At 44.6% G+C, this 10,938-nt stretch overlaps 1 protein-coding gene across 1 annotated transcript; it reads left to right on the top strand.

The window, feature by feature from the left end:
* Positions 1–1,507: 1,507 nt before the first annotated feature.
* Positions 1,508–3,927, top strand: ap5s1 (adaptor related protein complex 5 subunit sigma 1). Its single transcript, XM_089005127.1, has 3 exons — positions 1,508–1,775; positions 2,431–2,722; positions 3,663–3,927. Exons 1-3 carry the CDS (start codon positions 1,594–1,596, stop codon positions 3,789–3,791), a joined length of 603 nt encoding a protein of 200 aa, XP_088861253.1. The 5' UTR covers positions 1,508–1,593; the 3' UTR covers positions 3,792–3,927.
* Positions 3,928–10,938: the final 7,011 nt, after the last annotated feature.

The raw sequence follows: 10,938 nt of genomic DNA, 5'->3' as shown, positions 1-10,938 counted from the left end.
GGACGAGCTACGTCACACTTCATTCCTCGAAGAAGGCGGGAAGTAGTTGACGAAGCGTCACTTCCGTAATCAATTCACTACATTTATACTAATTATTTTCAATATTTTTATTAGTTGTGTCGTAATTTACTATTCAGGGCCGTTTAATCGATTGTTTATTTTTTTTTAATAATTCTCGTGTGCGCGCGAACGTCACCGCCTCCCTCCGTAAATATGACATATCGGCTACGTCTCAAAGCTTTTTTAAAAAGACATTCACTCTTTCATGAGCGTTGTCGCACAGACGTGATCTCAAGGCCCCTCGAAAGTCATTCGCCACGTGACACCAAAACAAACGCACCAAACCAGAAAGAAGAAACGATGATTGAATTTTAGATGAGATTCCTCTGCGAGTATTCTTTTCTTGGTGTTCATGGGGGAAAACAACAACACTGTTGCGTGATCATTTTTACGACATTTCACGTCGTTTGACAACTGCGCGTGCGTGCCGTCAACTGCTGGTGCCGATCCGCAAACGAAGCAGCCGTGTACTGAAAGGCGGCGACCGACGGAATTGCGCCCAATTCGACGTCGGACTGTTCGTCTCGTCGGACCAAGAGGTCGAGCGCAAGGCGCAGGGAATGTTGACAAATCGCAAGCTGCGATTTCCCTTTGCCGACGGCACGGCCGCGCTGTTCCTGCAACAAGAGCCCCCCCCCCCGGTCTGCTAGAAAGGCAGTTGCGCGCACGCGCACACGTGCAAGCGAGTTGGAAAGCTGAGCAGACTTTGATATTACCTTGCTGAGTTCCACAAACAAGCCCAGCAAAAAAAGGTCAAGTCAGCTCCCCTTGACACCGTGTTGGACTTAAATGCACCTTTTTATTCTTTGAATGGAATTGAATCCATATTGAGATGTGTATTTTATTCCTCCGGTCAACGTTGAATCTTACTGGAGACAACTGAAAAGAAATTTTCAAAAAGAAAAGGATCACGTCAGATCAATGTGAAAATTCAAACTCTTTTGTATCCATCACGCGGACGATTAAACGATCAAGAATCGCGTTCTTGCCATCTGGCATCATGGGGAAATTAATCGGGTTCAAACCGTGACAAGATGGTTGAACTCGTCATTCAATTTTCCTTGCTTCTATTTATTCTGTTATACCTGTTTTTTATATTTCATTATTATTGTTACTATTATGATGATAATTATTTTTGAAGGATTTGGATTAACTCAATAAACCATGTATATTCTGCAAGTGTTTCTTTCGAATATTTTTAATTCGTTTTTTTTCGATTGTTTTAATACTTTTTCCTTCGCTTTTTGATTATATCATTTTAAAGGTTAAAAAAAACCGATAATATGCTGTTATTCGAGAATGGGAAAGATACGTCTGCTCATTGTAATATTTTTTTGGGGGTAGAAGAAACGATACCGGTCGAACGGTCGTGATCCGTGAGCGCCACCCGGCGGTTGTAACGACATAAAGCGGCGAATTACGGCAGTGGGTCACGTGATCTAACCCGGAAGCGACTCGCCAATTTCCATCGAGTGTCAACGAGAGCGCTTTTCCCCTTTGGTTCGCGTCGCTTAAAATGTCGTCTTCGTCGTCATGGTAGTCGTTTTCGTCATCCACACAGTGTGCCCGATCGGGGCGCTCGCTCCCGGGGAGAGCAGGGTGCTCTACTCCCGCGTCTTCGGAGCGGACGAGGCGCTCTTCCGGGGCGGGCAACGGCAGTTTAACGCCGAGGAGAGGCGACTGTTGTCGGCTGAGAAAATCGCCGCGGTGGCCCGGTAAGACGGTTCCTCTTCAGTTGGTCCGCCGCGACCAAAAACTACAAACTACAAACGTGACGTCGCGATTGTGATATTTTTAGTGACGTTATAACAAATGGTGACTATTAATGAGGCATTTTGAAATAAATGTTATAGCAATTTTTTAAAATGACCTTTTTTAATTGTAATTCTGTCCATTAATGTAATCTGTACGATCTTGTTTATTTTTTTTGGCTGGGTGCTCAAAGAATAAATGTAAAAAGGATATTATTATTATTATTAGTATGCATTGTGACGACCTTGATGATATTCTATAATGTCTAAACATCTTAAGTGAGATTGATAGCTACCTAGCTATCTATTTGCTATTTAGCTCGCTATCTAGCTAGCTACCTATCTATCTATCTATTTGCTATCTAGCTGGCTCTCTATTAGTTATAGCTGGCTATTATAGCTATCTATTAGCCAGCTTTCTATCTATTTGAGTTACTTCTGCGTTGAGTGAACGCCGGCACGTGCGGTTGCCCCTGCTCACCCACAGAAAAACGGATCCTGTGACTAAAGTGACCTTGAGAGTTTTGAAAGACGCTTAGAAATGAAATAGATGACTCTGATTATTATCTGCGACTATTATCTCCTGAATCCTTCAAATGACGGTGTGGTTTGGTACCAGGCAGGTCCACGGCGCCGTCTCGCTACGCCGGGAGGCTTCAGGACGCCCGCGGGTGGAGGCTCTGCCCGGCGAGGAGGCCCTAGCCCTGCAGGAGGCCGACAGCGGTGTGCTCAGGTTGCGCTCCGGCGACCCTTACTGGCAGGAGTTGAGTGCCCTGTGGTTGGCCGTCAACTCTTTGTCCTTTGTGATGCTGTGCGAGCCCCACGAAAACTTGCTGCTGGCCGAGGGAACGCTCCGGAACCTCGCCAGCCACTGCTTGGAGCACCTGCACCTGCTGGGTCAGGGCAGCGAGGTGAGGGGGGGATGATTTGATTGGACCGGGAGGCCTGTCTGTCAATTCCAGGTTGATCAATGATTAATTACAAACAGATTGCCGTCCATGGCGGCATAGCATCGCGTTGCATTTAATCATCATCATCATAAGGCATTTATTTGACATCAGCACTGCTTTTGAGTCGAAAATAAAGATTGGCAGAATGTTGGACAGGTTTAGCTACGGTGTTCAAAAACAGCTAATGTTGTTCAACCTCTTTCATCTAGAACTGCTTCATGTCATCAAAGGCGCTTATAAATGAAATGTATTATTATTCATATTATTAATTATCATTTGCTAGCTATTTGCTATCTATTAGCTCTGGCTGGCTAGCTAACTAGCTAGCTAGCTATCTATTCACTATCTAGCTGGCTGGCTATCTATCTAGGTATCTGTTGGCTATCGATTGGCTAGCTAGCTATTTTTCTATCGATTTAAGTTAATTACGGGTTGAGTGAACGCCGGCGCGTGTGACTGCCGCTGCTCACCCACAGAAAAACTGTAAAGTGACTGGTGTTTTGAAAGGCGCTTAGAAATGAAATGTATTATTACCATTACGTCACAAAGAGGGTACAGCGAGTGCTGAAGATGAATGAGTCCGTGTCTTTGTGTTGTCGACTTGGTTGTTATTTTGGGCCTTTTTTTCCCCAAGATGGCGGCGCGTGAACACGCTGCGGCTCCTCTCTACCCAACCGACAAATTGGCGTTTTCGTGTTTATTATGTTCGTCAAAGTCATTCTAAGTGCCTTGCGCGCTGCGTCCAAGAGGACAGTCATTTCATCTGAGCTCTATGTCCGGCATATTCGCATATTTGACAAGAAAGCTGACTTGGACTCAATTCTGGCCGCGGGGTGAGTCATCACAAAAGCGACAATTGCTCGCATTGAATTTGTCATTTCTTTTTCTGTGCTTTTTGCAGGTGCTGTTGAAGAGCAGCCGAGCGGATGTCCTACTGAGTCGGCTTCTTCCCCACGGCCAGCTTGTCTTCTTCAACCATCGCTTTGCTCAAAGTCTGGAAAAAGACGTGGCCGCCTACATGAACAAGTAACCTCCGCTCCACAAAGATTGGACATCATTGGAAAAGCACTCAACCAAGATTCATTATGCTTATTATTTTAATAGCTTTGTGTAAATAAACATATACGTAGTTATGTATCATTGTCAATAAATGCCGAATAATTTCATGGGGTGTGAAAAAGTCTTTTTAAGAAAGGTGGAAGCGAGGAAGACTAACAGACACGTCTTCGTAGCAGCCGCGTTGGTTGTGGCGACAGCCCTGGCAAAGGTAAAGGAAAGCGTTAGCTTAGCATCGGTATATACGTATATCTACCTGTTCATCTCTGAAGCGTCTTGTCGTCATGTAATACGTGTAACGCGGCTGTCTCTCACAAATGCTATTTTTTTAGCGCGGGATCCATTTTGTACAAGTTTTTCATCGAAGGATGACGATCGCAATGGAGTTGGGGGAATACAAAAAAAAAAGGGAGGCCTTCAAGCGTCGTTGCTCGCGACAGATCAGCCGAACGCGGTAAGATTGGTGAAAACATTCAAACGCTTTCATGTGGTTTTATATTTACAAATATTTAAATCGGAAACAAAGAACCATTTTGGACTAGAATGCATGTTTTCAAGGCCTAAAAAAAGATTTAAAATGCAACGCTGATTGTTACGAACTGAACCAACAGTTCCGATTTTGGCCACTGGAGGGCACTATGTTGCCATCCATCCACTTTGAGCGCGGACAACTGCAGTAGGACAAAAGTAAAAATGGAAATGAAAGAAAATGGGGCCCTCTCCCCACTTCAAAAATGGAAAACAAACTGCGGCGCCGTTTGTTTTTCGCTTGGCGCTTTTTGTTATTACGTCCAATTAATGGCGCGCGCCGCGCAGGAAGTGGTTTGGATTAAACGGATGAGCGGGTGTCAAATGGAGATTAAAATCACACCAGCTCATCAAATCGGACCGGGAAGGGGGCTCGACTGGAGGGGAGTGGGCAGCAATTGGTTTTGTGAAATTTGGCCATTTCCAGGAGGTCACGGAATGAGAAATCGGCTTTCAAACTGGGACCGTTCAACCTTCATTAGAAGTCCGCTGTGAAATGTTATTATCCAAGAAAAGCTCTTGAGCCAAAAAGAAAAAACTCTTGTGTGCGAATAATGATCATGCTATTTTTTTATCGGAGTAAAGTAGTGGGCAGTTTGACAAATGACTTATTCCAATAAAGTGGAAAACTCGGAGCCAGAAACTAAGATTTTAGCGAGCTAATGCGAATGCTGCTCGCGGTGTTGTTTAATTAGTTAGTTAATCAGTTTGTTTAGGTCTTTTTAAACGTATTTATGTATTTGTACATGAATGTATATATATATTTTTTTTGGTACAGTCAAAAATGTATGCGCGAAATGCTAACGCTACGAGATGCTACTGCTATTTTTTAAATCAGGGATAAAGGGGTCCGCAGATTGACAAACGACTTGGGTTCAGTGAAGTGGAAAATGAAGATTATGGCGAGAAACTAAGATTTTAGCTTGCTAATGCTAACACTGTGTTGTTTAAATAATTAGTTAATTAGTTGGTTAAATAATTTGTTCATCAATCACTTTATGTATTTATTTATGTATTTTACAATTTATTTATGATAATTTTTGGTGCAATCAATGTTTATAGATGATATTAAATGCTAAATTTCGATGCTAACATAACTCTTTGAAGTCACAAAGTCGTCCTTGTAAAAGAATTTCTGTGTGCACCGCATAGAAGCGGAAACAGTAAAACGAACATTGGTGCAAACGGCTCTTTGTGGATAAGAAACGTCATTTGAGCGCTAATGCTAATGCTAAGTGCCGTGCTCATTTCAACTGACTTCCTCCCGCGCATACTCGCGAAACTGACAACTTGTTGACGTTACCCACTTATTTGCCTTCTCCATCCTCTCCGCCACAATTTCTCAACCCACAAAAACAAAAATCTTAAAGGGGAAGCTGCTCACAGAATAACTTGAAGGTCTTTTTTTGTCCTGACATAATATTTCTTCTTCCGCCTCATTAGACGGCGATTGTAAAATGCGCCAAGGCTCAGCGCTGCCGGCACCCCGCATGAATTTCAATGCCACACATTTCCCGAAAAACACTAAACGGGATCAAATAAAAAGTAAGTGCGACGGTTTCGGCTGTCGGTGATACGCTTTTATACTTCATACTAGCCACGGTCGCGTTTCTTTCCGTGATCGCAAGCGACCAAGCTAAGCTAATAGTGCTATTTTGAGCTCATCGTGGATACCTTGCCACAAAGCTCTTTAGTCTAACACTAGGCGCTAATGTTAATGCTAACGAATCTCAAACGGAGGTGATTTTTGTCACAATGGCGACGGTAAAGACTCAATCTTAACAAGAAGCCGATGTAGCATCGAAAGTAGCTAAACTAAATGCTGATGCTAACTAATGGCAGTGTACAAGGATCTTTTTCCATGTCTTACTTATTTTCAACTAGTCGTGGATACTTTGCGGCACAGCTCTTTCCTCTAACAATAAGCGAAGCTAATGTACTCTAAATGCCGATGCTAGCTAATGGCAGTGTACAAGGATCATTTCTAAACCTCCCACGTTAGCGCAAGCGGCGATGCTAATGCTAACGTAACACTTCCGCTGTTTTTTTAGTGGATTTGAAATGTGTGTTTTTCATTTGAATGCTTAAAAACATGTTGCCGGTTGCTACAAATCACATTTGAAATTTCACAGCGCGCTCCTTTCTAAGAATGTCCCGTTTAGCCTTTCGAATGCTGTTCCATTTCCAATTGAAATCCATCTATTTTCACGCCCCGCTCTTGCATTTTATCAATCAACCCAAGACGACTTTTATTTTCCTCTTCATTTCAAATTGATTGGCCACGTCACGCGGACGACACGGTGCGTTTTTTCCCGCCTCGTTTTCAACCATGATGTGACTTTTCAAGTCACACCAAAGCTTTGCGCGTACGTAATATGCTCCATTTGGATTTGGATTTGGATTTGGATTTTCCTTTATCAGTCCTTTATCAGTTTATTTCCGTTTCCATTTCCATTTGACTCGTGCAAAATGTCAGCGCTCACCTAATTGTTTTACAAATACCTTCATTTTACCTTGATACACGGACGATATGAAAGAGAATATATCCCGTGGCCTTTCTCCAGTCATAATCTGAAGTCCAGTTTGTAAATGATTACAAGTTGCCCCCCCCCCCGCTAAATTTGCATATGGCTGCTTTATGCTTGCCTGCTGGTTAAAGTGAAGTTTAATGGCCGCTGACTTTCACGACGGCTTTGCTTGCGAACTGCGAAGTAATGAGGACCGTCCCACGCGTAAAAACATATGTTTTAGCCGAGCAATGCACAACCCCACCATTTTACATTTTTTGGAAAAGGTCATGCCGCTTTGTCCAAAAATGTTGTGATGAGCTATTACGTACGTGTCACGACGAGCCGCCTCGGTGGAGTGCAAAGCATTGATTTGTTGTGTTTAATAAAAGCAACCCCCCCAAAATGATCGGTGGTTGAATGTGGGACTTTTCTTTCCGTTGACTTGAGTTGATCAAGAGGTTGCGCTTTGTTTTCTCTTGAGCGGCTTGCGAAACGCTGCCGTGAAAGTGCCTGATTACGGCGCCTTTCCAAATGAATGGGGCGCCATGTTTTATTCATGATCGTGCCCAATCCCCCCGGCGAGCCAGCCGGGGGGGGGGCCAAAGCAGTCAAGCGGCGGTGGTGAATGTACACAAGGGGGGGGGGGGGGGCGCTTTAGGCGCGACGCCACCTCGGCAACGATGACTAAAATGTGCATTTAAGTCCAGTTAGCACGCTTGGCTAGCATGCTACCGCGTCATTTCAATAATCAACATGGACGCCGAGTAGAAACTCTGAAACATTCATGTGAGTCTGTTGATGTATTTCTTTGTTTTTCTATAGATCTGGAAACGTGTGCCGAGAAGCTTTTCATCAATGTGATTTTCTTGATTTTTTCTTTGTCGGTTTGCCAGCTGACTTTTTTTCCCCCCCATTAAAAAGTGACATGCAAATGATTTCTATTGCTGTCTGCGTACACCGCAGGGGAAGATGAAATATGTCTGATAAGAATAGACAAGTTGAGCTTCTCCTCAAATATGTTGTCGTTTTGCCCTCACTGCTGAAACGTCATGGGCCTTTTTGACAGATTATTATTTTTGATTTATTTATTTATTCCAGATGAAGGCAATTTGAAATCATGTGTAGACCCACAAAAAATGTCTCAAGACAAATGAAAACCCTTCGTTTTGTTGTGAAATTGCCCTTAATCTCATTCATGGCCATTCCCGACGTTTTTCATGTTTTTGTGACCTCCACCCACCCCTGCCCGTCTCAGCACGTTGGGGGACAGAGCTTTCAGCCGCTCTGGAACTCACTTCCTCCCAACGTTGCTAACATGGATTCTCTTCCCATCTTCAAATCCCATCTCAAAAGCCACGCGTTGAAAATTGCATTGATCTCTTGTTTCTTATATATCATTGTATTTTATTTGTAATTGTATTTTATTTATTCTAGTATCGACGCTTGTATGTGACTGTAAAGTGTCCTTCAGAGCTTTGAAAGGCGCTTAAAATAAAATGGATTATTATTATTACTTCCATCTGAAAAAAGTGGCGTGGAAATAAAGGCGATTGACGACATTGGTGGAAAAAAAAGTGGTCAAAGCGCAGCGGGGAGCCTCAGCGGCGACAAAGTGTGAAGGCCGTTAGCTCGCCATCGCGCGACCTCTCGTCGGCGTGGGAACGCTATCGGGTCGGGCTAATGTGGCTGGCGGAAATAATGAGCAGGTAGCGCACCGGCGCGGCGAGGGTCCTCGTAGATCACGGCGCAAAGTGGCCACGGGCCAAATTTGGTGGCCATTTGTCAGCCGGGGTTAACGCATGTCGCGTCAAAGCCTCCCTCCCTCCCTCCCGGCTGGCTGTCAATACAGAAGAAAAAAGAAATCAGGTCTATTCCCATCTAGCAGCTAATTGCTCATCATAAGTTAGCCTTTGCAATACAATCAAACCGGTCGTCTGTTCCACAAACCTGTTCAAAAACCAAAACGGCATTTCCCATTAGAATCAATGTAAAAATTGTTAATCCGTTCCATCTGCCTTTTTTAATCGCGATTGAATCAGAATTAGAATCAGAATCATCTTTATTGCCAAGTATGTAGAACACACAAGGAATTTGTTTCCGGTAGAACACGGTTGAACAATCGAAACACGCCTGATCACATTGGAATGCTACACAAGGATAATGTGTCAATCAAAATAAGACTCGACACGAGGAAGTGACGTCGAAGGAAGCCGAGGGGAGTCCAGTGGTGCATTCAGGTGAGCTCAGTGAAACCGAGAAACAAATTCCCCTTTTAAACCTGGGCTTAAAAAAACATTTTTGGTCGAAAACCGAATTGGTCGCTAACCGAGATGTTGGAAAACCAAGGTTTGACGATACGAGCACTTGTGCCTCCCAACGGGACAAAAATAGTGCTTATCAAAGTGTTTTTTTTTCCCTTCCTCGCCTAAAGGAGCTTTATGCATACGTTTCAGTTTGCGCTAACGAGAAACCTTTGATGTCAATCCACCTGTTCTCCTTTTTAAGCCGCCACCAATCGCACACAATCAAACACTTTCTTCTCCCCGCTGCTTATTTTACGCCGATGAATGATTGAACGGCCGAGGGAACAAGACGGCGTCGAGCGCCGGCTGCCAGCGGAGGCTTCTGATGTCGTTGATCCAAACCGAGACGGCTTTGCAAACAAGAGCTCAGCTTGAATCGTTAGCGTTCCGCAAATTGTCCATTGTGAAAAGGAGGTCGATGTTAAAAATGACCACAAAAAAATAAAACAAAAACGCAAGCAGGGCTAAGGTTTCAAGCTTGGGTTACATTTCCAAACAAGGGGTTCAATTTTGAGACGAGTGCTTCAAGCAAGGTTTAGAATTGAAAGACATGCACATGGGTTCAGAATCGGGTTCTGAGCTCAGATCAGGTGTCAAACCAGGGCGGAGCCACGCTTTGGGTTTCAAAGTCAGGATTCAAATTAGGTTTCCAAGTCCTGGTTCAAACGAGGGCTAGGGTTTTAAGTGAGGGAGAGTGTTCTAAATAGGATTTTAAGTCTTGTTTAGGGTTTCACATCAATGTTTAGTCTGTCCAAATCTATTCCTGGGCACAATGTGTCACATCCTAATGCGCTAGCATGCTAAGACGCTAGGACGATAAAACGCTAGCAAGCGAGGACGCAAGCGAAGACGCTTGACGGCAGGCAGCGCCATCCGGGGCCTTGTTGGCGTTTCCTGTCACGTGACACCCGAGGGCGGAGTCAGGACCGAGTACCGGAGCGCCGGGTGTCGTCCGTCCGCTCGCGGCCCCGAATTCGAACGTCGCGCGTCGGAGGACTTCTCGGCGGCGGAACGTTGCGGAACGCTGCGGAACGCGAGACGAGGACGCGACGGCGGAACGAACGACGAACTGGAGCTGAGCGACATCGAACGCTTCCAGGCGAACGCTTCCAGGCGAACGCTTCCAGGCGAACGCTTCCAGGCGAACGCTTCCAGGCGAACGCTTCCAGGCGAACGCTTCCAGGCTCTTCGAGTTGTGGGTGAGTTCGTGCGTGTGCGCGCGGACGCGAGCGCCGTCCACTTTCAAGGTCAACGCGTGCTTGACGTTGGCTTGACTTTGGACTTTGGAGGAATCCAAAGAAACGCTTTGCGTCCAAAAGACGCTTTCAAAGTCGAGGCGAGGCTTCAAGTGGGCCTTCAAAGTCAAAACTGGGGGTTCAAATGGAGGCGGAGGGTGGAGGGGGTCGTCAAAACGACTTTCAAGACTCAAACAAGTTTTTTTTTGGGGGGGGGGGGATTTCAAGTCTTTAGTATGGTTTCAAAACTACAATTGGGGGTTCAACTCTGTGATGGTTTCAAGACGCGATTCGGGTTTTCAATACGATTCTTCAACAAATGTTTTCTGGGGGGCTTTAATCCAGTTAAATTTGAGTTTCAAATCATTTTTTAGACCACATTCAGGTTTTGAGTGAGATTCTTCAACAAGGATTTGTTTGGGGTTTTCATCTCGTTCTAGGAATTCAAAGTCAATGTTGGCTTTCAAATGAATGTTTTTTTTTTATTTTTAGAACAGATTCGCGTTTCCGGTTTTGATTGACGAGGATTTGGTTGGGTGTTTTAA

This window comes from Hippocampus bargibanti, linkage group LG09 (assembly GCF_051943395.1).
Source record: "Hippocampus bargibanti isolate YZ-2025 linkage group LG09, ASM5194339v1, whole genome shotgun sequence".
NCBI lineage: Eukaryota > Metazoa > Chordata > Actinopteri > Syngnathiformes > Syngnathidae > Hippocampus > Hippocampus bargibanti.
Note: the sequence above shows the minus strand (reverse complement) of the source record. Positions and strands in the feature narration are given on the sequence as shown.

Excerpts from the sequence above, each read along its gene's own strand:
- ap5s1 (XM_089005127.1), top strand. The coding sequence starts at position 1,594 with ATGGTAGTCGTTTTCGTCATCCACACAGTGTGCCCGATCGGGGCGCTC. Across the intron at positions 1,776-2,430 it reads AAAATCGCCGCGGTGGCCCG|GCAGGTCCACGGCGCCGTCT; the intron begins GTAAGACGGTTC and ends GTTTGGTACCAG. Across the intron at positions 2,723-3,662 it reads TGCTGGGTCAGGGCAGCGAG|GTGCTGTTGAAGAGCAGCCG; the intron begins GTGAGGGGGGGA and ends TGCTTTTTGCAG.